At 32.0% G+C, this 26,450-nt stretch overlaps 2 protein-coding genes, 1 long non-coding RNA gene, 1 other non-coding gene and 1 pseudogene across 4 annotated transcripts; 3 read left to right on the forward strand and 2 right to left on the reverse strand.

Moving 5' to 3' along the window:
- The first annotated feature begins 216 nt into the window (after positions 1-216).
- Positions 217-8,087, forward strand: LOC110652068 (mitogen-activated protein kinase kinase kinase 1). The gene is made up of 9 exons (XM_021807565.2): positions 217-1,532; positions 2,287-2,371; positions 2,587-2,649; positions 3,594-3,751; positions 4,441-4,513; positions 4,609-4,668; positions 5,282-5,392; positions 7,017-7,263; positions 7,578-8,087. The coding sequence occupies exons 1-8, from the start codon at positions 403-405 to the stop codon at positions 7,209-7,211; spliced, it is 1,875 nt and encodes a 624-aa protein (XP_021663257.2). The 5' UTR covers positions 217-402; the 3' UTR covers positions 7,212-7,263; positions 7,578-8,087.
- Positions 8,088-8,967: 880 nt separating this feature from the next.
- Positions 8,968-9,039, forward strand: TRNAM-CAU (transfer RNA methionine (anticodon CAU)). Its single transcript has one exon. It is a non-coding gene; the product is annotated as a tRNA-Met (tRNA).
- On the reverse strand, positions 9,033-12,831 carry LOC110652067 (kinetochore protein NDC80 homolog). The gene is made up of 4 exons (XM_021807563.2): positions 11,624-12,831; positions 10,821-11,067; positions 10,061-10,207; positions 9,033-9,613 (listed from the first exon to the last, which is right to left on the reverse strand). The coding sequence occupies exons 1-4, from the start codon at positions 12,730-12,732 to the stop codon at positions 9,383-9,385; spliced, it is 1,734 nt and encodes a 577-aa protein (XP_021663255.2). The 5' UTR covers positions 12,733-12,831; the 3' UTR covers positions 9,033-9,382.
- Positions 12,832-14,277: 1,446 nt separating this feature from the next.
- On the reverse strand, positions 14,278-22,085 carry LOC110652069 (uncharacterized; annotated as a pseudogene).
- Positions 22,086-23,437: 1,352 nt separating this feature from the next.
- On the forward strand, positions 23,438-25,912 carry LOC131182468 (uncharacterized). The gene is made up of 3 exons (XR_009150781.1): positions 23,438-23,660; positions 24,910-24,975; positions 25,598-25,912. It is a non-coding gene; the product is annotated as an uncharacterized LOC131182468 (long non-coding RNA).
- The last annotated feature ends 538 nt before the right edge of the window (positions 25,913-26,450 follow it).

Raw genomic sequence — 26,450 nt, forward strand, 5'->3', positions numbered from 1 at the left:
ATAAATAAAGTCTAAATTAAAAAAAATTAAATTAAAATATAACAAAATAAAGTATAATAAAAAATATAATATAATGTCTAACATAATTTAATGGCTGGGTATATATTTCTCACAATTTTAAATTTAATATTTTTAATTAATAATAATATTTTAATTTATTTTTAAATACAATTGACTGGATCAATAAAAATGAATATTATTTGACCCTGTCTCTTCCTTTCTACTGGATACTTTCAGCTTCAGCTCTCTGACGACGAGTTGGGAACCGCGTGGACCGTACAAGTCTTTTCACTAAAACACCGCGCCGTCTCTTTAAACAATCACTTCCTCCTTCTAGCTTTGCCTTCTTTCCGCTTTCTACAGCTACCTCCCCGTTTATGAGAGAGTCAGAACGGAGTCGTAATGGACGCCAAGCACAACCGTTCAAGACCGAAACTCGATCGCCGAAACGCCATCAAGAACATTGCATACGACCCCTCCTCTTCTCCTTCTTCTTCTGCTGCTGCTGCCGCGTTCTACACCGGTGAGTCCCCTTCACCTCGGAGTCGCTCTCTCGATTTGGACCCCCGAACCAGCTTTCGTATCAAGGGAATTGATGGTGAATTCGACCTTATATGTCGGTCTTTGGGGTTTTCCGGTCCTGAAGATTTTGCTATTCCTACGGCAGTATGGGAGGCTCAAAAAGCTCGCCGGTCTTCCTTTGATGATGGTTCGCGTTTGCGTAATTTGGCTGAGCCGGACGGGTTATCTGCTCAATTTGAAGCTAAGGTTGTGATTTCTAAAGCTGATGGTGGTTTTAAGCTAGAAAAGGAAGGTTCCACGCTGAAGATTGGTTCAGATTTACTTCGGTTTGAAAGTGGAGCGAGGGTTAGTGATGAAGGTAATCTGGTTCGTGTGGATGAAACTGGAAATAGTGTCGCTGACTTCAGTAAACGTGAAGGTGAGTTTCCTAAATTGCGGAATGGTTCGAATTTAGCTGAGTTCGATAGTGGGGCCGGAATTTGGCGACATAGGACTAGCGTGAGAACCATTAGAGACAGCGGCAGCGGTGTAGGAATTAGGGGCGAGAGGCCGCAGGTTTTGGCGCCGCCACCGGCGATGTTGCGGCTGCCCGTCGTTGATAATCTGAGCTCAACTTGGGACATACTGAAATCTTTTGCTCCTCAGGGTGTTGAAGATTTGGATTCTTCGATTCGAGCTAGGGATATGAGCAGTTCAGATGAGGGAGATAGATCGATTGAAGAGAACGCGGAAGGGGAGGAGGGGGATAATGATGTAAGTGGAGAGAGAGAACAACCGTATATGGAGAGGATACCGGAGAATGAAGTTCTTTCTGAAGTTTGCTCGTCTCCGTCAAATGATGATCACAACAGCGCCGGTGATGATGATGGAGATGATGCAAGTGTCACAGTAATGGAGTCAGTGCATTGTATTTCTCCAAATGGGAAATTTAGAAGAAGTATTAGTTCGTGGCAAAAGGGCGAGCTTTTAGGAAGTGGATCTTTTGGAACAGTGTATGAAGGATTCACCGAGTAAGTAGTCTTTTCAGATGTATTTCGTACGTATTACCTGGCCTTATGCTATCATTTGACTAAATGCTGAAAATAATGAAAATACCTCGCGATTTCATACTCTAGAAATTTTAGTAAATTTTGAAACATAACTCACTTTGGAATTTATCATTTAGAAAATACCTTAATTGAATTCTCATACTGCTTGATTTCTATTTTTTTTTAAATGATTTTTTGAAGTTAAAAAAAAAATGAATTCTTTCATTTCGACATGAGAATTGACAAAGTTTCCTAAGAAGGGTTAAAAGCATTGGAAAAAATTGTCCTTGAATCATTATGTTGGCGAAGGACATGGTGACGGGAATTTGGCATTTAGTTCCTGCTGTTGGAAAAGGACATTTTCAGCAGTCTGTGAAATGTCTTAAGAATATGTGAATGTTCAGAACAATTGACTTAAAAGTGGTAAATGGTAATGGTCTCTTGAAACGTTTAGTTCTTCTGTGCCTATTAGTTTTTTCTTTTTCTTTTTTGGATTCATTGCCCTTTCTTGCCCAAGCAATACCTGTTTTCTTGTTGTTCTCCACTTCTTGTTGCTGTAATAAGACTTGCTTCTTACCAAAAATGAAATGTTACAATTGCTGCTTGCTGTTTGACCACTTTTGCTGAATAAGAAAAGCAGAGGGCTATGTGGTCAAGAATTTATTGCTAATGGAATATATCACCGATTTGTTTTAAGTTTCTGCTATCTCTCACATCCTGTTTGGGTTTTCTACAGTGATGGATTCTTTTTTGCTGTAAAAGAGGTTTCTTTGCTGGATCAAGGAAGCCAAGGGAAGCAAAGTATTTTGCAACTTGAGCAGGTGGGAAGAATTAATCTTCTTTATGTTGCTTGAAGTTAAACTCTCTCTCTCTCTCTCTCTCTCTCTCTCTCTCTCTCTCTTGTAATTTTCTTGGCACCAAACAATTCGAGCACAATATAGTTGTGTGCTTCAAAACCATCTCTTACAGCTATTGCATAATTGATAATGACTGCATCATGATATGTCTATTTCTAAGAACATTTTTATTGGTCCAGGAGATTTCTCTACTGAGAAAGTTTGAACATGAGAATATAATTCAATATCTTGGAACAGACAAGGTATGCTTATTATTTCTGGGTAGCTTGTTTTTGCTGTGTAATATTTGTGGAATAAGAGTACAAACTGGAACTGTACATGCAATGCATTTTCTGGACTGTAATGTGAATGGCGGCCAGAATGAGAATTGTTATTATTATTGTTATCATAGTCATCATCATCATCAGGCATCTTCAGGTCTTTTTCTCAGCCATGTGATGTGAATTCTCGTTCTTCTCTATTCCCATTTAGAGAAAGAATTCAAAAAATCCTTGACCCTATTGTTCTCATTGGATGTATTAGTTAAGGTATTGTTTGGTTTGTCGCTAAAAGGCATATTTTTTTTTGGGCTTTTTTAAAAGCAAAAACCAAAAAGCATTGTTTGTTTGCACATTGAAAATTGATACTTTTAAAGCAAAAAACTTTTTATGGGAAGGAAAAAAGAGCTTTTTATGAGAAGCAAGAATCCAAATTGACCCCACCATCACCATCACCATCACCACACAGTCTCTACATCCACAGCCACCACCGTCGCTGCTGACACCACCACTCTACCACTACTGCCACCACAATGAGTGGATTAATGTAATAAAAAGTGAAAAAAATACATATTTTCCAAGCATTTTTTTAATTTTATTTGTTATTTCTTTTGCATCATAGAAAAGATAAAAAAAAAATTAATGAAAAGTAATTTTTAAAAAGCAAAAAAGTTGAACCGAACGCTACCTAAGGGATTTATAAGCCTCCCTGGACCTGCTTAAGGGCAGGTGACATTGTTCATGCATTAAATAAAATTGGATCCATTGTGCTCCCAAAATTATATTGAACTTTTGAAGCAAGTAATTTGTGGGCATGCACCATTAGCGGATAGGCTTTCTTTACATCTGTCTCTCTGGGTTTATTGCTATCTTGAAATTTTTTTAAAATGGTTTTTTCACCGTGTCGTAATTTTTTAAATGGCTTCCAGGATGAAGCTAAGCTTTACATCTTCCTTGAGCTAGCAACAAAAGGTTCACTTGCAAGACTTTATCAGAAGTATCATTTGAGGGATTCCCAAGTCTCTGCATACACAAGACAGATTTTGAGTGGTTTAAAATATCTTCATGACCAGAATGTGGTTCATAGGTAATACGGATAATATTAAATTCTTTGGATCTCGGATTGTATATTCTTTATTGTACTGCTTTAGAATTCTTTTCCATGTTTTAATTTTTCCATCTTTCTGCATGTTAAAGGCACATCCACATGATCTTTGTGGACTGAATTTGGTCTTTATTTTGCCTTTTGTTGTGTATAAGCATATTCCAGAAGGTCTAATTTCTACATGTTAAAGGCACATCCATATGACCTTTGTAAATTTGGTATTTATGTTGCTTTTTGTTGTGTATAAACATACTCTAGAATGTTTAATTTCTTGAAAAAACTGTTTGTGGTAGGCTAGGAGGACGAGGTAAAATTGTGTGAACCATATTATTCAAAAAAGTATATGGGCGAACAACTTAGAATTGAAGTTAACATTGTTTTGCTTATTGTAATGAACTGAAAGTGTGGAGAATGAAAGGGGAATGTAATGAAGGTGAAATAAAGAAGTTACTTCCATTTAATGGGCTTGCAGAGTCAAGTTTAGGGAAGTGGTAAAGGATTTAATCAACGGAGTGAAGAGTGAAGAGTGAAGACCTTCTGGTCATTGGTGGTTAGCTGTGTGAAATTTCGTTCCTTGGTTTGTAGTGCTAACAATATTTTTTAAAATTACTTTTTTTTTTGTCTCTTTTTAATTTTCTCTTTATTTGTCTTCTTAATTTTCCACTTTCAAGGGATATCAAGTGTGCCAATATATTAGTGGATGCAAATGGATCTGTAAAGCTTGCAGATTTTGGGTTGGCAAAGGTGCCTTCTTTCAGAGAATCTTTCTCCTGATATTGTCAAAATATTTTTCATGGTTAACTCCTTGTTTTATTGTATTTGGATTTTGCTCTTCACAGGCAACCAAGTTAAATGATGTTAAATCTAGCAAAGGGACTGCATATTGGATGGCCCCAGAGGTTAGCCTATATTCTCTTTGTTGTATTATGAATGCATGGATGGTCTCAATTATTGAGCTAGGTTTTCTCATACTTTTAGTATCTTCTTTTTTTTCTGTTTCACTTTTACAATTTATAGCTCTTGGAGCTTCTATTGTGTATTTCCTTTTGCTTCAAAAGTGCTACTTTGCACTTCTTAATTCATAATGTCTAACAAAAGTTTATCATGCTAGGATTTTGACATTTTAAAAGAAAAGAAAAATCGTTGAACCGTGCATACCTTGCACATTGCATCTAAATATTAGTGGGTTTCACTTTTGAAATAAAAGATGCATACAGCCTATATTTGTTAGCTAGGTCCCGCCTATACAGTAGAGGAAGGTTTTACACTATGAAGCTGAATTATTTGTTCCCTCTAATTTGTGAAGGCAATGGAGATTTTTAGCTCTCTTCTCAACAATATGTGAAAAGTCAATTTTTCTTTCACTAGGATTCACTGATGGGCATTACATGCTTGGGGAGAAAGAGGGAGAGAGAAGAAGGCAGGGGGTGGTGGGTTTGTGGGGGGGATAGGTGGTGTTTGCATGAGATGCTCTTGGTTTAATCACTTAACAATTTAATTATGCAATTGTAGGTTGTTAACTTAAAGAATCGTGGCTATGGACTCGCAGCTGATATTTGGAGCCTTGGATGTACTGTGTTGGAGATGTTAACTGGTCAACCACCATACTCTCACCTGGAAGGCGTATGTATTTTTTTTTTTTTGGCTCTACTGTTGACCTTGAAATGTTTCCTTTTGACTTCACTCATTTTAGATCACCAAAGATATTTATTTTAGCATTTTTATGAATAGTATGAGATGGCAATTTGTTGTGTTGTGTTCTTACTTGCCAACTATTACCCCTTCATATCCAAGTTAAAAACAGTTATCGGAGCATCATTGTTGTATGTGAAAGCCAATATAAGTGCTATTTTTGCTGGAAAACATTTTAAGACAAGAATACTGTTTGTATGCATGCATGAAGCTAGATCATGCCTGATTGGGCTGAGATTGGGATATCCAAATTTAAATTGACATAAATAGTCATTCTGAACCCAGTTAACCATTTGCTTTGGGCAAATTGGCAATTAGATATCTGACATAGGTACTTTGTTTTAAGATACTGGCACATTCTATCCCTTGCAAGTTGCAATTGCATTTGCCTTAACTTCTGCTATGCTATTTGATTGTAATACTACTGGTGTCTTGTGTGATTGTTATGCTTGCAATTCATTCAAGAAAGGCAGCAAAAATTTGAACGTGTTGATTTTGATTTCAGAACTCAAGATTTAAATTGGTCAACTTTTATTCACTTAAACATCATGGAACTTTAAATTGTTGAAGTCTATTGTCTTGCCCGGCCATGATCACAATGTGACTCCATATGCTTGCTTTAATATATGTCTATCCACATAACCGCTTGAATTATAGCATTTGAAGATTACAGCTACTTTACTTGCTTTAGATAGGTGTAAACTGTAAATTTAAGGCATTATTTGCTATCTGTTCCTTGTATTTTTATTGGAACTTGTTATAGTGAGTCTAGCTCATTAATAATTGCAGGGTATTGTTTCAAGTTGGGCTAGAAGATCCCAATGGATCTTCATCTTGCAATCTTCTGTATTATGGAGTAGTGTAGTCTGTGCAGATGCCACAAACATCATTCATGTAGTTTCAGAATTTGTAAAGTAAAAGAAATGGGCAAAACTTGACTGAACCTGTATTTTTGTTGAAAAAGTGTCTTGGTTTCCTTTGGAAGTTGAGGTGAAGCAAAGTGGAAAGTGATGCTTAAAGCCTTTAAGTAAAGACTTAAAAGAAACCATTATGAGAAAGGTGTTTTGCTGGATAAAAGTATATTGTTGAATTACAAATGCTTTCACTTCTGGTGCTTCCTAGAAAATAGCAAATAAATCCCCGGATGAGAGTAAATGGAAGAGCCAGTGAGAGAACAAGGGTATAGATAGTTCTTAGAGCATGAGCCTTAGTTCATAAACATGAAGTGGAAATTGATAAAAAAAACTTTTTCTCAAATAGAAGGTTGATGAAGTTATTTTTGATGTCAGAAAGAATGACCAATCACGTGTCATGATATTTTTCAAGTTCCATGTAAAATAATTAGGGTTTTTTTTTTTTTCAATTTCATTTGCTATCTAGATGGACTTTAATATCTTGAGATATCAGTTGGCTCAAAAGTCTGTTAATCATGACCATTTCTGAAGTTCATCTGGAGTCTTAAATGTTATTTTCTTAAGTGAGGGACAATGAATATAACCATTTCTGAACTTCATCTGGGGTCTGAGTAACTATTATTTTCTTATGTGGGTGACAGATGCAAGCATTGTTTAGGATTGGCAAGGGCGAACCTCCTCCTGTTCCTGATTCGTTATCAAAAGATGCCCAGGATTTCATCTTTAAATGCTTACAAGTCAATTCAAATGACCGGGCTACAGCAACCCAACTGTTGAGCCATCCGTTTGTGAAGAGACCACTTCAAACTTTCTTGATCCTCCCTTCTCCTCGTTAAAGCAGCTAACACGCATGAAAAATTTGCCAACCTCTGAGGCACAAGTGATGAGGTAAGCGAGTGCTTTTTTGTCCTGCTAGTGATTATGTTTATGCTTTTTTTTTTTTCCGTTTGTAGTTGTTACATCTAATTGATAAGCACATCAACAGACGTTTCAGAGAAATTCTGTTCATAACATCTAAACATTCATCCCGTAACATGTTATCACCAAATCATAGGCCTATTTGGTTGCTTTCCTTGCATTGGGTCCATTACCATGCATTGAAGTGAACTTCTACTATAACAACACAGTTATTGCATCATCGGACTTTGAAGCCCTTGCTCGGAAATACTGTTATGGAGTTCACTGGCGCCTTTTTTTTACAGGAGCAGGCGAAAACAATGCGAGTGAGCATTCATGTTGCTAGTAACTTGTGTTATATTCCCAAGGAACAGATTCTGGTCTCGAAAGAGCCTAGGATGCGTCAAATTTATATCTGGCTGTTGGATAGTTATTGGCCTATCAAATGACATGAGGTATGAGCTATGAACACATTTTCATTGACATTTAGGTTATGTTTGGTACAATGTAATGCAATATAATACAATCAAATTTTCTATTTGATTGTATTACATTGCATTACAATGTAGCATTAGTTCCTTTCAAATAGGTTTTCTGGTGTGCAATTTCTAGAATTAGTTCCCATTTCTGCAATAGAAGTTTATTGATGTTGCCTCAACCTTTTTCACCCTTTTTGGGATAGAAGCACCGGTCAGGTGGGGGCAATCAGGTTGTTGGGTAATTGTAAATATATATAATGTATATATTTTTATTGTAGAAAAAATTAAAAATGATAATAATAATAATGCTCTCAATGAAATGTATATCTTCTGCAATGTGTACTTCCAAAGAAAATTCCCATTTAAGTTCTTTTTTTTTTTCCAATAATACAATGTCTTAATAAAGATAAATATTGAAGGCAAGTTCAAAAATACTCAAGTGAGCAGTAATTTGTAGTGCTTTTATTCTCTAATGAATCGTCTCATATTTCTGGTAAAAAAAAAATCAATATTAAAGGTAGATTTTACTCTCATTAAGTTACAATTTAGTCCTTATACTTTTTGTATTTAAATAATTTGGCTGATAAAAAAAATAATTTTTAACAATTAAACCGTTGAAAATGAAAGTTATACTAAATCATCTGACATGTACCAACAAACTTGAATGAGTACCAACATCCAAATAAAGGAGTAAAGCATGATTGCTTTCTATGATGAAATTAATAATAATAAGAAAACTCTAACGAGAATTTGCGAGTGGGAAAAAGTAAGAAGAGATGCATAAAAAGGAATGAGTATTTTTTTGTTTTTTCAAAAAAACAAAAAATAAAAACTAAGCCTTTATTATGAAGGCATGAGATAGATAATGAGAGTTGTTAAATATTAAACGAATCCACCAGATCAATTCTTTGCTTTGAGTTTTGTTGCTTTTACGTGTTCGAATCTTGATCTTGTGGACGAATAGAATGGAAATTTGATTTAGGGTTCAAATGAAAACAAAATAAAAAAGGAAAAGAGTAAAATATATGAGAAAAATCAAATCAAATTCCAACCAATCCTAAGCAATGGGACCAGGAATGCGAATATTTTATTAATATTACTGTTAATATATTTTAACTATGAAATTATTAAAATAATAAATAGATCCTGTAAATCTGGCAGAGTGTTAAATTACTAGGCTTGTTTTATTAATTATTCTTCTCTCCCAATCCCAACAATCAGAGTGGCGCAGCGGAAGCGTGGTGGGCCCATAACCCACAGGTCCCTGGATCGAAACCAGGCTCTGATAAAGAGTGGCTTCCCCATATAGTTTTCTTTTGCCAGCTACTGTCTTACATAAGAATATATAAGTACACATAAAATCCCTAAATTGAGAATCTATCATTTCTCAACAGCCATCAGGAGTCATCTCTTACTTTCTGTGCTAAAAACTGTTGAAGCCTAATTTCCGCTTATTCAACAGCTTTCTACTCCATTCCAACTCATAAATTAACAGCTACAGAAGGAATAAAAATGTAAGAACATGGCCCTGGCCCTTATATTGGCATAGAGTGGCAGAAGAAAACTGCAATCATATGTCCTCAGCACACACACAAGAGAAGAAACATCCATCACTTGGGTTGTACAAAGAGTTAGTGAATGGCATCAAAGCTGATACCAAATTGTGCTGGCAAGGAACGCTTGTAAGCACCAGAAACAGCAACAGCAGTTTCTGACAGCTTGTTCTTCATCTCTGAAATTTTGGCTTCCATATGTTCCTTGTATTTTGAGACTGCATCAACCACTTCAAAGAGTTCTCGTGCATGCATTTGAATTTCTTCTTCACTTCTTTTAACTGCTTCCTGCAACTTTAGTTCGGAGTCCTGAACAAATATTAAATTTTAGAAGAATTTTAGTTCCATCTCACCTTCATATCAATCAAGAATATTGCAGAGGACGGCAAAATAACCCCATTAAAAGGGAGAAAGGTGCAAACAGAATTTCAGGAATGTCATTATTTGCAGAACTTAACCATTTGCTTGCAAAAATTATTTTTCCCATGGAATTTCTAAACGATAATCAGTTCAGCAACATCAGCATTGTTAACTGTTTAAAGAAAGCAACGCTACATGTAAACAATGTCTACACCTTTTTTATGCACATAAACATGTGGCAAGGGTGAAATAACTAAGATGTTCCACGTGGGGAGACATGTGGCATGGGCATCTAAGTAATTTTGCCACTGCCAACTGTATATCTACACCAAAAAGGTGGACATTATTTATACAAAGCACTTTTCTTCAAGCAGCATGTAAATCATAAGGCCATACCTTCAGAATCTCTGCTGCTTCTCTTTCCAAAATATCCAAGTTATGAGCCTCCATTTGAACATCCTGCACCAGCTTTTTAGCTTCTGCTGCACATCTGTTGGTGTACTCCTCTGTTTCTTTCCTCAAAGAGTTCAACTGAACTTCAACCTAATAAATAAGTTGTTAGGTATTTAGACGAATCATACAGTTTCTCCATCAAAAATATGTCGAGGATGTAACATTATATGAAAGAATATCAAATAAGGAATACTGATTTGTAAGTCCCTCCAAATTAAGATTCCATATGCATTAAATGCCAGGTGCTTCATGTCTGAGAAAAGATAACGAATTATTATTCAATCCATATTCATTCCGAAAGCATTTATTCTCCTCTATTTGAAAATATTCCTTTTCATTCCTATGTCATTTCCCTTCTCAAATTACATTAAAAATTCTCGCCCTATCAATTCAACAAATCATTTATTAGCAAGTACTTACCTTCCAGAAAATAAAGCTACAGTTAATGTGATATATATATATATATATATATGGAATCAAGCATTAATATCAGGTGTGGTGTTAGTAAGAGTCCACTTTGACTAGTTTTTGCAGAATTTTCTGGTGTGTGCATCCAGTACTCAGCAGCCATCCACCTTGCAAATATTCTGAGGTGAGTAAAGAATCCAGGAAAAATAGCTCATGCCACAAAGAATAATATGCCAAAAAAGCACGACATAAACTCTTTTTGTGAACCGTAAAGAAGGAGGTTGATAACACATACTTCATCAACATGAGATTGAAGCTCAGCGATGCGATTTTTTTTGCCCTCAATCTTAGCAGTCAATTCTGATGATTCTTGTTGAAGTGAAATCAACTCTTCCAGTTTTGCCATAGAATTTTTCTTTATGTCATCAGCAAAGGATTCAAGTCCAGGCTTCACTGTAGATTTGTAGTCAATTCCCATAACTTCAGCAGGTGTAGAACCCTCAGCATTTAACACATACTGAAAACCATTTCCAAGTTTTAATCTAGAACCATCAAAATGAAAACACTTCATAGCATCAGCATTTAAAAAAAAAAAAAAATAGCACCATAAGTTGAAAGAGCAAAAGTTGCAAAAAAAACAAAACACACAAATAGACTTCAACAGACAAAATGTCACCATTTGCATTTAGCAGCACCGAGGTGATTTTAATGAATAACTTGCAATTTTACCCAATAAGAAAATACTCTAAGGTTCTCCAAGCCAATATGACGTGGTTTAGCTACTAAAGTAGAATTAGACAGTTGCACAAAATTCAATTTGCTAGAGTAAATTCTCTTTCAAATATCCATTCACAAGTCACAACCTAATAAAAAAAGAAGGTAATTAGTTATAGCCACTCCTTAGAGAATGCATGTGGCTGAAATATTAAACTCTTGAGCATGTACACCTGCCTGATTGAAATTTTAGTTTCCAGGATTAATTAGTTCGTATGGCAGACAATGACTATGTATGATTAACTTCACGCAAATGCTTATATATCGGCCACAAAATAATATGAAGAATTTCAAAGGACAATAAGAAAAGTTTCAAAAGCAAACCTCCTAGCAGCCTGGTTACATTCCATGGAAAGTGCTTCAAGCTCCTTAAACTTATGTCCAATTGCTGCATCAAGATCCCACATCTTCTCCTCCCATGAATTCCTTGCAGCCTCAGCCTCTCCAATATCTCTCTCCACTGCCTGCAATTCCCTCTTCATCCTCTCTGCATCCCTCGCATTAAAACTCTGTTCATCCACCCTCTTCTTCAAATCCTCATTCTCCTCATCAATCCTCTTCCTCTCCTCCACTTTAGCCTCCAATTCTTTTCTTTTCTCCTCCAACAGCTTCTCCATACCCTCAATCCTCTGATTGAACTCTGCAATCATCGCATGGAACTTTTTCACATCCTCCTCTAACACACTTTTCTCTTTCTCTAGCTTCTCTATCTCCGTAGGCCCCTTCCTCATCGCCTCCGCTTTCGCCGAAAGTTGGTTAAAATTTGCCTCCAAATCCCTAACACTTTCAAGCACACTATCCCTTTCTCTCTCCAGCTTCTCCATGAACTCTCTATCCAATGTCTCCACTGAATCATCATCCCCACGAATATAACTCAAATAACTGTTAAATGCATACACGAGCATACTATTACTTTCCACAAAAGACCTCGAATTAGCTGCTAAGTGCTCCTGATACATCGCAATCTGAACTAGCCAGTGAATTACTGCAAGAAATGAAGGCCAGTTATGAGGAGTATTAGGGGCACGAAGAGTAGATCTGATGACCTTGAAGGGGCAATTCAGGGACTTCAAAATTATGAAAAGATCATCCTCGAGCTTCGTAGAAGGATAATCCAGTCGGTGGAGAAGGAACTGGAGGACTTCGGTGATCTCCTTAGCGGAGGAGATAGGGTGCGTCCTCAACGAAAGAACTGACGAGTGAGAGGAGAGGTACGTATTGATTGAGCGAACTGCTGAGTTTTGGTGTGACCGATCGGTGTAGATCTCGGAAGATCTGCCGACGCCGATGGTTGACGGTCGGCTACTGGCAAAGCTGGCATCGGAATCACGGGAGGTGTTAGCGACAGAGGTGGAGAAAGGGAATTGGCGGCGGTCCGGAGTAGGTTGCGGATGGAAGGATTCCGCCGGACGGCGGCGAGTCTTGCCCCTCATATCTCCGGTACGGAATCGGTATCTGGCTGTAGAGTGGTGGTTTTGAGTGTTCTGGGAGTCTCCTTTTCCCGCTTTGAGAAATGGAAATTAGGTTGAGGGAATTACACAAAATTTGAAAACTAAGAGCTTATTTGAAGACTTAAAGTTCATGGGCCACTGGGCCCAAAGTTTTGTTTTCATTGGTTCGGCCCATCTATTTTTGGTGGGCCATTATTAATTTTAAAGTTTTAAAAAAAATAATAAAATTTTGTATACTCATAAAAAAAAACTATAACATTTTGAAAAGATTGTTTAAAATTTATTAAGTGTGAATTTATTAAGTGTGCGTTTGGTATTGTGTTTAGAAGGCCTAAACTACTCTTTTAAATAAAAGTATTATTTTATATATTATTTAAAAAATAATTTGAAAAAAAAAATTTGTAATTTTAATATTCTTATGATAAAAAATTATTAAATTTATTTTTAAATTATTTTTTAATACTCTTTAACTAGTATATTTAAGACAGCAATACTAAACATAGTCAAATTATTAAATTATATAAATTTATAAGAATTTATGATAAAAGAATGAGAAGTCTTAGAATAATATTTATTTATTTATTAAAAAATTATAAAACTAAAGCCTATTGATCTAGCTAATCAATTTTTAATTTTCGGTTAATTCAATTTGATCATCCTAATAAAAAGCATCCAAAATATATAAAATATGAAGAAATGACTTCAGCTAAAAAGATATTATAATTGAAATTTTGACATGTTTAGACTCCGTTTGTTTCACAAAAAATAATTTATATTTTTTAAAAATATATTTTTCATAAAAATATTTTTTAGTATTTTATTGCAATATTAAACTTATTACATGTATTTATGTCATATATGTATGTTTTCATATTTTAATAAAATTATCAACACATAGAGAATGAAAATGACTTTTTTCTTTTGAAAAGAGGAAATTATAATTGAAATTTTGATATGTTTAGGCTCCGTTTGTTTCACGAAAAATAATTTATATTTTTTAAAAATATATTTTTCATAAAAATATTTTTTATTATTTTATTGCAATATTAAACTAATAACATGTATTTATGTTATATATGTATGTTTTCATATTTTAATAAAATTAGCAACACATAGAGAATGAAAATGACTTTTTCTTTTGAAAAGAGAAAATAATTTTCTTAAAAATGACTTAATTTTTATGATCCATTTTATTGAATAGTTCAAACAATAAAAAATATGAAAAATATTTTTCAGGAAAATATTTTTTATAAAATAAATAGAGCCTATATATTTTTGGCAATTAATATAATTTAAAATTAAGAATCCATTAAAATTTAACTTAATATCTAATTAATAAAAAATTTTATAATAATAATAATAATAATTTTATTATGATGAATTTTATATAAATCTTATCATAATTTAAAAAAAAAAAAGTATTGTTGCTATAAATTCTCAAAAATATTATACTCTATGAGCACACACTAACTTAATTTGACCAAATGGTGCATTGGTGAGCAATGCAATTAGCTTCTCTGAACAAAGTTAACAATCTTGGATCTTGATCTTTACTGTTTCATTGTCTCAAACATTACAACTACTCTTATTTAATTAGCCACTTCCACAAAAGCCTAGCTAGACCTCATTTTTCACCTACCCAACTACCTATCAAGCAATTTATATAATAATCCTTCCCCAGTCTCCACTAATAGCAACCTGAAGATGGAGTTGATGCATAATGTCTGTCCACCACCTCAATCAGCTTGTTTGCTATGGCACTTGCATAAACTGATGAACCTTCATATATCTGCAAACATTTCAATTATGCATATTTCATCAAAACCAAACCATTTCATGTATAACAATAACAACCCTCTTCCCTTTTAAGAATAATTTTGTTATTGCTTATAATTATATTTATTGCTTATAATTATATTTACTAAATCTTCCAAAATGGGCAAATGGGTGAAAACAAAACAAGGAGTATAATGAATTAACCATACCTTGGTGTTAAACAGAAAGCTGTAGTAATCACCAATGTGGCCACCAGCAACATGATGGAGATCAAGCTGAAGTTCATCAAGGACTTTGGACACAATAAGCAAGCAATTGATCTTCTTTCTCTGGACAAGTTTGATAGTAACTTCATCATCTACTATTCTGACATCAACCTCTGTGTCCTTGGATTTTCTTTGAAGCCAAGAGCTCCTCAGTGATCCATTATTGAAGGACTGATCTGGGTCACCAAGAGGCTTCATGATAGAAGAACTCTCATGTACATTATTCCCTATGGAATCTTCTTCAGTCTTAAGTCTCTTTCTCCTTTCTCTTGCACATCTCTTTCTTTCCACTAGTATTTTCAGTTCATTTACATTTCGAAGAAGCTCTTTTATGTAATTTATTGCATCTCCAACCACAGATGCTCTATCATTCTTTCCCACCAAACAGCATAAATATAAATAATTTTCAGAATAATTCTGTGTAATTTTTAAAAATACCAAAGAGAATGAAACCATAGCCTGGACTAAATCCAACAAGAAAACAAGAAGAAGAAAATGAAATGTTGAAACAGAGCTAATATCATATGGGATATTGAGAAAGAATGAAGAGGAAGTACCTTAGTAGGGTTAGGAACCAAATCTCTCAAGGCTTGGTACTTGTCTGTCAGGTGTTGTCTCCTTTGTCGCTCAGTAGCAAAGTGTTTGGTGATCTTCCCAGATTTCCTGCCTTTACCCATACAAGCCATGTCCCATGTGAATTCCAGTACTCCATTATCAAACTGCTGCTCTCCATCCCCATCTTGGTAAAGCCCTCCTCCTCCACTTCCCTCAACATGATCATCCCCTCCACCACCAAACAAGGAGCTGTCTCTTGACCCAGACAAGGAATAGCCATGTGAAGGTAGAGATTGAAATAATTCTCTGAATAAAGGAGGCTGCGGAGGAAGGTTCAGGTGGAAAAGTGGGTCATATAGAATGGAGGAGGCTGATGCGGTATCTGTCATTGGAAGGTCTCCAACAAGGCCTAATGGAGTTGTATGGGTAGGGTTCGTGAAGGAGATGGAAGAATTTGGGAGCAAAGAGGAGGCTGAGCATCTGGGCAAGTGGAAAAGATTAAGAAGGTCTGCTGTTGGAGTATAGGATGCATCTGCCAAAGAAGATGAAGCGAAAGCCAAAACTTGATTTGAAGAATCTTGCATCAAATGGGTATTAAAAGCCATCTGTTGATTCTGAAGTTGGATATCCATGGCGGCAGAAGCATCCACTTCTTGGTGAGGATTGCAATGGTGGTAAGATAGCTCTTCTGCAGACAGCTTGATATTATCTTCAAAGCTATTATGGCTATTTGTGGTGCTTCCTGCCATGAGTGGCACTGGAGGCGGTGGAGGTTTCAAAACCTGTGAAAGTCCATCTGGTCCTTCCACCATGGAGTTGGGATCAAAACAACCTGTCTCTTCATACATCTTTTGGATATCAACAACTTATCTCCTGCATCAAAAATCATAACGAGAATAAAAACCCATATTTTCTTTTGAAAGCTATGAGTGCAGGAACAGAAAAAAAAATACAATAAATAAACAAGATTGCAGGAAAAGCTTACAAATTGTAAGGGAATCCCCCAAAAAGATGGGACTAAAGGAGTTGACAAGCAAAACCCAGATGGGAAGTTGAATCAAATTTCAGTTATGAGAGGGAGGGAGAAAGATTTGGAAATTGCATTAACTATATATGAAATGGAAATGAGGGAAAGGGAGGTGGTAGGAGTAGGAGGAGGAGAAGGAAGGAGTTGAAAGATGGAACTGCAAATGCTGCATGCCATTTGTGATGATTTCCTTTTTGTCATATAAAGGGAGGTTGTTACTGAGATTCTTGGTTTCTGGGTCCCACTCATAATCTCCCTCTAATTTTTTTTTTTTTTTCATATGATTTTCAGTTTTTCCTTTCTAATTTTTTTTAAGGACTTATTGTCGTAAAAATTCACTCTTCCCTTAAAGGTTTACTTAGCATTACCCGTTAAAGCATTTGTTTTTAATATATTAATTAAAAAGTAATAAAAATAATTTAAAATTAAATTTAATAAATTTTAATCATAAAAATTATTATTTAAAAAATTATTAAAATAATAAAATAATTTTTTTCTAACATCATATTTAAAATAAAATGATTTTTTTTTGAAAATTAATTTTGACCCTTTAATTTTAATACCGATTACTAATTCAAGAGGTAACTATGTCTTCCGTATTTGCTCTCTCTCTCTCTCTCTCTCTCTCTCTCTCTCTCTGCTTTTGCCTGAACTTTCTCTTTTTTGTGAAAATTTTGTAGGTAAAATATTGTTATTTAAACTCTATTTATTTGATAGAAAATATTTTTTTTATAAAATGTTTTTTATATTTTTAATCATTTGAGGCATTAAAAAAATTAGTCAATGAAAAATAGTTTCTTAATTATATAGAAAATTAAATTATTTTTAAAGAAAATAATTTTTTTTAAAGAAAAAAATTATTTTTTATTTTTTAAATATAAAAATATTTATACATATATAAAACAATAATATACCATTAATTTAACAGTATAAATAAATAACGAAAAATTTATCTAAAAATTATTTTTTACAAAATAAATAAAATTTTAAAAGTAAAATTAAAAAAAATGTATAAAATGATAATTAAAAGTGTTACATTTGAGTTCAAGATAAAATAAAAATTCACTAACTAAAATTATTAATTTTGGTTTAATATTTACTATAATAATTTATTTACCTTTTCTCATCTTTTATTTAAATTGTTGATTTTTTTAGAATATAGAACACGAGGGTTTTAATTTTTTAATTGAATTGAATTTGAGTAGCTATTTTTTTATTTTTGATCAGAGATAAAACACATAAATTAATAATGATAATAAATAAATATTAAAATAATAATCAATTTTAATAAAAAATTTTATTCTCATATAATTTACACTTATATATATATATTCTATAATTTAATGTGTGAAAATTAAAAATAAATTTCATTAAAAATCATTAAAAAAGAAACTCACTGATCTTTACTTCATTTGTCTAAACAATATCCTGCTTGGTTGCCATGAAATGGTCAAATTTACCTTTTTCATATATACAGGTTAATAAATACTTAAAAAAAAAAAAAGAATAATATAAAAATGGTGGCTCTGCGAACTTTTACCCAAAAAGACACCTGGCATGGCAGATGCCAAATAGGGAACGAGTGGAATTGTTGAAATGACCATAATTAAAAAAATAATAATAATAATTTATTAAAAATTTTAATTTAATATTATTATATTCATCTTTACAATATAAAATTTTAAGTTTAAATATCAATTAAAGGCGAATAAAAATTTAATTAGATATTCTTGATTTATTTAAATGAATCATTATAACAATAGTTAATTTTAATTTAAAATAAATTATTAAATTTTAATATTTTAATGGTTAAAATATATCAAATAATGAATTTTGGTTTAATTTATTCATTTTTTTAAATTATAAAATCAGAAATTAAAATTATGATAGAATCTAATTAAAAAAAAATCTCAAGAAAAAAAAAACTAAATAAGTCAATGTACTTTAATAAAAATTAAATAAATAAAAAATTAAATTTCATGCTAAATAAGAACTGAACTTTCTGATTAAAATCAAATAAGTAATAAATGTCATTTTTTAAATTTTTAAATATTAAAAATTATTTACTATTTTTAATTATCATAAATTAAAAAAAAGAAATTGAAGAAAATAATAAAAAATTATTTAATGTTAAAATTATTATTTTTAATATTTTATTATAAAATAAAAATAATATTTTTTAATAAAAATTGATTGTATTTAACCTTAATTAGAAATTTTATTTTTATTTTAAAAAATTAATTTTAAATCTATTTAACCATTAAAAAAAAAGGATTTATTTGATTTTCTCTCCAAAAATCTAGAATTTAATACAAATAAACAATGGCATAAATTAGGTGTGAGTGTGGGCTTTGTCCATGCAAACTGCCACCCTAAACTACCTCTAACAAGTTATACCAACACTATTTTTAAAATTTTCTTTTTTCCTTTTCTACATTTATATATATCTCTTAATTTATACATTCAACTATTAAAAAAAAATAGCACATTAGATTTTATATTAAATTTATTATATTGTAATGAATTACTATAATTTTAAAAATTATAAATTGAATAAGTGTTTTTTATTTTTTTTTATCAGATGTTAAAAATGGTTAATTGAGATTTTTTTTAAACTAAACTAAAAAAGAAAAATCCCATTTTTAAATTTCTATGGATGTTGTTGATTTTATTTTTTATTATTATTTTTTTAAATTTAAATACACGATCGAATCAAGTGATATTCAGATAAAACCTTCTCAAATAATAATAATTTCAAGATTTAAATTCATAACTTTATAAGTTCATTTTGTCAGGTAATTATATATATATATATATATATATATATATATATATATATATATATATATATATATATATATATTCTGTTTGTTTCACAAAAAATAATTTATACATAAAAAATATTTTTTTAAAAATATTTTTTATGTATAAATTATTTTTTATTATTTAATTATAATATTAAAACAATAGTATATATTTATTTTATATATATATATATAAATGAATATTTTCACATTTTAATAAAATTATCAAAATTTATAAAATAAAAAAAAATAAATTTTCTTTTAATCAACAAATCATTTTCCTGAGTGAGTATATGAACATTTAAAAATATAAAAAATATTTTTTAAAAAAATATTTTGCATCAGACAAACGAAGCTTAAATAAATATTAAAAGATTGTGACTTATAATTAATAATTTAAGTTTATTTGCCATTGAGATTATGAAGCTAGAAATATGTTTAAAATTTTATTTTATTATTTCAAAGTTTTCATAATTAAAATATATCAATAAGTTAATTTTAATATCCTAAATTAATATATTTAATAAAATATTTTTCTTAACAATAACAGTAGCATCAGTACTAATATCAAACATATTCGTAATGACTATCTGGTATTGGGTTTTGAGAATTAAAATTGTTTTAAAAAATATTAAATAATTAAAAAAAATATTTTATTATTTTAATATTGTAATGATTAAATCTAATTTTAAATTATTTTTTAATAAGAAATTTTCTCAACAGATACCAAAAACATCCTTAATATAATGTAAGCAGATTCTTAAATAACCTTATACTTTATTCATCAAATCAAATTATATTGTATTCTTCTACCTAAGATAAACAATGAAATTCTTAGACAGGAGAGTTGGATTCAAGACTCTCAACCAAAACACAGTAATCAGAAGCACTATCATCTTGCTCTACACTGATCCATCCTTTCTTGGAATCCCTCCTAAGTCGTCGAGACTAGGAAAAAACTCCTCGGATGAATGGTCGAAAGGCCAATAAGCATGGTTTCAACAAACAAAAGAGACGCTTCCCCATATATTCAAGAAAGATGAGAAGAAAAGCTGACATTATTATCCCATCAGCAATTCTTGTGTTGCTCAAAGCCAAAGCGATCGCCACAACCGCCATCTCCAAGTCTGAAGATAACAAGCGTTTCACTGTTCTATTCGAGCCACGTTTACCATTACCAATAATACCACTCCCCTTAAGCCCTGATTAGAATCAAGAATTTGATCTTTGCACACCAAAACTTCACATCTATCGACATGTAATTTGCGCTGGCTCTCCAATTTCCCTGGGCTTTGAAAATTTTTATTGATATTAATAGGCTCCATTGTCAATTCTCTATAGTTCGAGAAGGGTATGGGATCAAATGGAACCTCAATCAGCTTGTTTGCGATGGAACTTGCGTAAACTGATGATCCTTCAGATATTTGCAGCATTTTAATTGTACATATTTCATCAAAATCAAACCGTTCATGTCCAAAGTAATTATATTTACCAAATTTTCCAAAATGAGGAAATGGGGAGTATAATTGATTAGGCATACCTTGGTATTAAACAGAAAGCTGTAGTAATCACCATTGTGGCTGCCAGTAACCTGATAGAGATCAAGCTGAAGTTCATCAAGGACTTTGGATACAAGAAGCAGGCAATTGATCTTCTATCTCTGGACAAGTTTGATAGTAACTTCATCACCTACTATTCTAACATCAACCTCTGTGTCCTCGGATTTTCTTTGAAGCCAAGAGCTACTTAATGATCCATCATTGAAGGACTGGTCTGGGTCACCAAGAGGATTCTTGATAGAAGAACTCTCATGGCCATTATTCCCCGCGGAATCTTCTTCAGTCTTGTGTCCCTTGCTCCTTTCTCTTGCACATCTCTTTTTTTCTAATCGTATTTTCAGCACATTTACAGTTTGAAGAAGCTCTTTTATGTACTCTATTGCATCTCCAACCACAGATGCTCTATCAGGCTTTCCCACCAAACAGCATAAATATAAATAAAAGTTTCAGAACAATTCTGTGTAATTTTAACAAACACCAAAGTGAATGAAACCATAGAGCTACTATCATACGGGATATTGAGAAAGAAATATGAAAAGGCAGTACCTTTATAGGGTGAGGAATCAAATCTCTCAAGGTTCGGTACTTGTCGATCAGTTGTTGTCTCCTTTGCAACTCAGTGGCAGACAATTGTTTGTAGGATTCACATAATTTATCTGTCATTGATAGATCTCCACCAAAGCCTAGTGGAGTTGTATGGGTATTAAAAACCATCTGTTGATTCTGAAGTTGGATTTCCATGGCGGCGGAAACATCCTCTTTTTGAAGAGGATCGCTATGGTGGTAAGATAGCTCTTCTGTAGACAGCTTGAGATTCTCTTTAAAGCTATTATGGCTATTTGCGGTACTTCCTGCCATGACTGGTGGAGGTTGCAAAACCTGTGAAAGTCCATCATCTGGCCCTTCCACCGTGGAATTGGGATCAAAGCAACCTGCCTCTTCATTCATCTTTTGGATAGCAACTTATCTCCTATGTCAAAATCCATAAACAAGAATATAACAGAAAAACAAATCTTGAAATTTATGAGTGCAGGAACATAAAAAAAATACACAAAAAGAAACAAGATTGCAGGACAAGCTTACAAATTGTAAGGGAAACTCTGAAAAAGATAGGAGTTGAAAGCAAAGCCCAGATGGGGAATTGGATCAAATTTCAGTTATGAGAGAGAGGAAGAAAGATTTAGAAGTTGCACAAATTATGCATGAAATGGAAATGAGGGAAAGGAGGGTGGTGGTTTGAGGAGGAGGAAGGAATTGAAAGATGGAACTGCAAATGCTGCATGCCTTTTGTGATGATCTCTTTTTGTCACGTAAACTGAGGTTGTTGCTGAGATTCTTGATTTCTTGGTCCCGCTCAGTTCCCACAATGTCCTCTGGACAGTGCTTTCACGCCTTATGCTCTCAATATTGGCAAATTATACAATGCACAGCTGCACTAAAGTGTACCAACTACGCATGTAAGAGTAGTTTAACGGAGAAATTATTAGGTGCATTGTTTAAAATTTTTTAAAATTAAAAAAAGTAATTTTTTATATTTAAAAAATATTATTTTTAATACTTTTAATATATATAATAATTAACTATTTAAATTTAAAATAATAAAATTTATTTAGTAATAGGAGCATATTACTCACTTAATAGATTTATATTTAAATTTTTATTTTTTATTTTTTATTAAAATAAAAAAATAAAATTCATATTTTTTATGTATGAAGATGCACATATAGTAAAACAATCAATAATTTACCCTTACTATTTGTTTTTTTGTAATGTGATTTTTCTTAACAACCTTATTTTAAATTTTTAAATTCAATTAAATTGCATTAGCCATTTTCGTTTAAATAAGCAATTAAATTATTTTTTAGTCATATTTTATTTTGTGTTAATTTATTTCTTCAATTTTGTTTAATTATTTTGGCAATAGTTGCTGAGATTATTTGTGCACACAAATTTTATCTCTGAAATCTAAATATGAAAAATAATCAACAAATATCAATTCTGTTAATTTAATTAAATAAAATAGTAGGATTGTAATACCCCTACATTCATAGTTCTGTGCATTTCACTGTTCTGGTGATCAGCGTCGGTCCAGACAGTCAAGAGGATTAGGACCATGTTTAAGTCACTTAGAAAAGTCTTGAACAAAAAATTAATAGTGATTACCAGAGAGTAAAATACAAATAAGAAAAATAGAGCATAAAATAGTTAAATGAGCTGGAGGTCACAGCGATAGGTGACCGTACTGAAAAATAACTGCGAGGTCAGTTGTGACCCTAATTTCGTATGGGACATTATGACACCGCAGTCCTAGGAATAATTGCGAAATTAGTGGAAATAAGAAAACCACAGAAAAGATTTGAGAATCAGGTCAAATAATTAGATCAGGGTTCATAAAAAAATACAAAATTATTGGTAAACCGGATCAGACCGGCGAGGGACAAATTGGTCAATTCACCCTTAGAGGTGACTCTTGGCCTAAATGTCCAATAAAATGTAGGAAATTAAAATTTCGAAATATAAATTTAAATTAAAGAAGTTATGAAAAGACAAAGGAAAAGAAAAGAAAATAAAAGAGATTTATGACAACATTCTAGGTGACATAAGCATGATACAATAATTGTAATTATTAATAATAAAAATTTTGAATAAAAATACACCAAATAAAAGTCAAATACACAAAATTAAAAAGCTTTTTTTTTTTTTTACTTCTTTCTTCTTCCTTGCCGTGGCTACTCTCTCTCCTCTCCCTCTCTTACATTTTCCACCATTGAAGCTTATATTTAACCTTTCAAAACCCTAAATTACACCACAAATTCTCTAGTTTCTCAAATTAAATCTTGATTTTGAGTCTTGAAAAGAAGATTGGAGGAAGGAAAATTGAAGGAAATTGAAGAAAATTGGAGATAGAAAAGCTTCACCCAAGGTTAGTTATAAATTATTAAAATTTTCTTTATATTCATGCATGTACACTTGAATTAACTTAGAAATTGAGGAAAATGAAACAAAAACAATATATTAGGGACCTAGAGAGAATTCGGTCAGCATGAAAAATGTTAGGGTTTGATTGATTTTGATGAAATTAAAAGTGTACTTAAGTTTAATTTAGTGTGTAGATGTATAATATATACTTTAATTTCATCAATTAAATCATTTGAGAAATTAGGGTTCTTGGCCATTGAAAATTAGGAAAAAAGTTGGGGATTTTTGAAATTGTAGCAATTTGACCTAATTGAGGCTTAATTTGGTCAATTGGAGTGAATTAGAGTGTGTTTGAATGGTGAGAATTGAAAGTGAATGCTGGTTGGTAAGGGTCCAATTCCAGACAGCCTAACCATGGTTCACTTAAAGGACCAAAAGTGAAATTCTGCTACTCCAATTGGTATGAGGCCAATTGGAGATGAAAGTTAAGATATAATGCCATAACTTTGATGAAGAAATCCTACCCAGAAAACCAACCTAGGATGACCAAAAAATTTACCAAATCTGGGTAACCAATTCTGGACCTGGAAATATTGATAACCATAACTTTGTGTAAAAAGGTCCAAATGATCTGATTTTTGAACCATTAGAAAGCTATGACATAGTATTACAATTTTCATATAGAACACAAATCCAAATTCTGCCCATAACCAAGTCAAATTGTCAACCAAAGTTGGTTGCTCAAAACTGCTAGAATATGATTGGTACCTATAATTTTTGGATTATAACCAATCTAGCCAGCTCTGGAAGAATAGGCATAACTTGAGTTACAAAACTCCAAATAGAGTGATTCAAAAAGATAAATAAACTAAAAACAATAAGGAACAACTTTAATAAAGGACATTTAGCCAAATTCCCACTGTAGCAAGACCAATAGAATAGTAGAAAATAATGACCTAAAACTGAAAATTTATAATTTTTTTTAGGAAGCTTTGAATTTAAAATAGCAATCAATGCCAATAAATTTGACACTCAACATGTGGTATATGAGTACATTTAGGACTAACATACCTATTAAGCATGAAAATGTCAATATTTTGACTTAAATAGTGTAATGAATAGTAACCCCAAAATGCCAAATACAAATAATTTTATTTTAAGCAAATTTAGGGGTACAATCAAGTATGCATGAAATTAATTATTGGATTAATTATGAGATATGATACTGAAACACTATAAATTATGTGTTTCAGTTGAAAAATAGACTGGGAAGGAAGTTAAGGAAAAGTGAGTCAAAGCCTATAGGTGACTCGTACAAGGTTTGTGCACAATACCTTTTCAATTTTGATTTTGCTATGAGAAAATTTATTTGAATATATTTTAACATAATTTATGCTAAATAATGACTTGAGAAATGCTATGATGCCCACTTTGTGAATTGAAATTTAAAATGTGAATTTACTTAATGTTTGAATGAAATGTTTGAATAACTTGATTTTAAATTGATTTTGAATTCACACTTAGTATGACAGTATCACTGTATTCTTCATTCATTTACGGGGTTGAGATCAACTATATTCCTCCATCTCTGGCTTGCCAGTTGAGGTTGAGATCGGATGAGTACTCATATAACTAGGTAGCCATCTCCCTCATTAATTTCGATTAGTAGGGTTGAGATTACTTTGTCGTGGTGTACAACACGGCATTGATCGGAAATTTTGTGTCATGACCTAAGTTGTGTATGAATTGGCAACATTGTGATTTATAAATTATTTTGACAAAATAGGATTACAAAAGTTGACTTGAACTTTATGAATTATTTGGTGCAATAGTTTAAATTTGTGTTTATGGATGTATGTTTTGATATTTAATATCTTTAAATTTTTATTGTGCACCACTGAGTAATCATTACTCAATGATAGCTTTTATTTGCTGTCGCAGATAAGGGAAAAGATAAGGTAGCAGAGTGAGCTGCTAAGTTGTCAGGAGAGCTACTTTGAGGATTTTTATACGGGTATTGTTTTATACCCTTGTAAATTAGTTGATGTAAATATTATTTTGTTCATATGTATCTATGTAGTTAATTGAGCAGTTGTACATTAAAGTCTGAAATAATATTATTTTTTATTTTCTTTCTGTAAATTGAGACTTGTTTATGTAAATTAAATCAAAAGCAATGATGAAGAATTTTATTGAACTGTGTTGAGTTGTACATTTTGAAATAAGATTGTGTTGACTTGTGTTGATTTGAGACTATATTAGAGTTTGAGGTTGAAAAATAAATTTATTTTGAGTGTTTTTACAGGTGTTAAAGAATTGTTTTTTCTAATTATAGACGGTACTCTACCGAAATTTTTATAAAATTTATGAAAAATAAAATTTACCAAATTTCTTACTTAGTATTTAAACTTCAATTAAAAGTTTTTAAATAATGCTTTAATATTATTTTACCAATTAAAATGAATTGAAATGGAATAAAATTCCTTGTAGTGTGTTTAATGAATTATTGGTAGATGAAATTTGATAATTTATTGAATATACTATGAGATCATGTTATGCCTTATAAAGAAATAAGATGCGACAAGAATATATAAAGCTTTTAATGTGAAATTTCTTAAAATGAAGAAATTCAATTTTTTTTTCTTTAAAAAGTGTGATTTAAGAGTAGTCTTATCATTTGAATGGAAATTCTGTAGAGCTTCTTAACGTGTAGGTTAGATAGAGCTTTAGTGGCTTGAGACTTATCTTCTGATATGTCTTTTTGAAAATTAGAACACTTTTATTTAAATTAGTT

Source organism: Hevea brasiliensis, chromosome 8 (genome assembly GCF_030052815.1).
Source record: "Hevea brasiliensis isolate MT/VB/25A 57/8 chromosome 8, ASM3005281v1, whole genome shotgun sequence".
NCBI lineage: Eukaryota > Viridiplantae > Streptophyta > Magnoliopsida > Malpighiales > Euphorbiaceae > Hevea > Hevea brasiliensis.

Coding starts and splice junctions, on each gene's coding strand:
- LOC110652067 (XM_021807563.2), bottom strand. CDS start 12,732: ATGAGGGGCAAGACTCGCCGCCGTCCGGCGGAATCCTTCCATCCGCAA. Junction 11,068..11,623: donor TGTAACCAGGCTGCTAGGAG/GTTTGCTTTTGA, acceptor TGATGGTTCTAG/ATTAAAACTTGGAAATGGTT. Junction 10,208..10,820: donor TTCAATCTCATGTTGATGAA/GTATGTGTTATC, acceptor CTTATTTATTAG/GTTGAAGTTCAGTTGAACTC.
- LOC110652068 (XM_021807565.2), top strand. CDS start 403: ATGGACGCCAAGCACAACCGTTCAAGACCGAAACTCGATCGCCGAAAC. Junction 2,372..2,586: donor GTATTTTGCAACTTGAGCAG/GTGGGAAGAATT, acceptor TTATTGGTCCAG/GAGATTTCTCTACTGAGAAA. Junction 4,669..5,281: donor CATATTGGATGGCCCCAGAG/GTTAGCCTATAT, acceptor ATGCAATTGTAG/GTTGTTAACTTAAAGAATCG.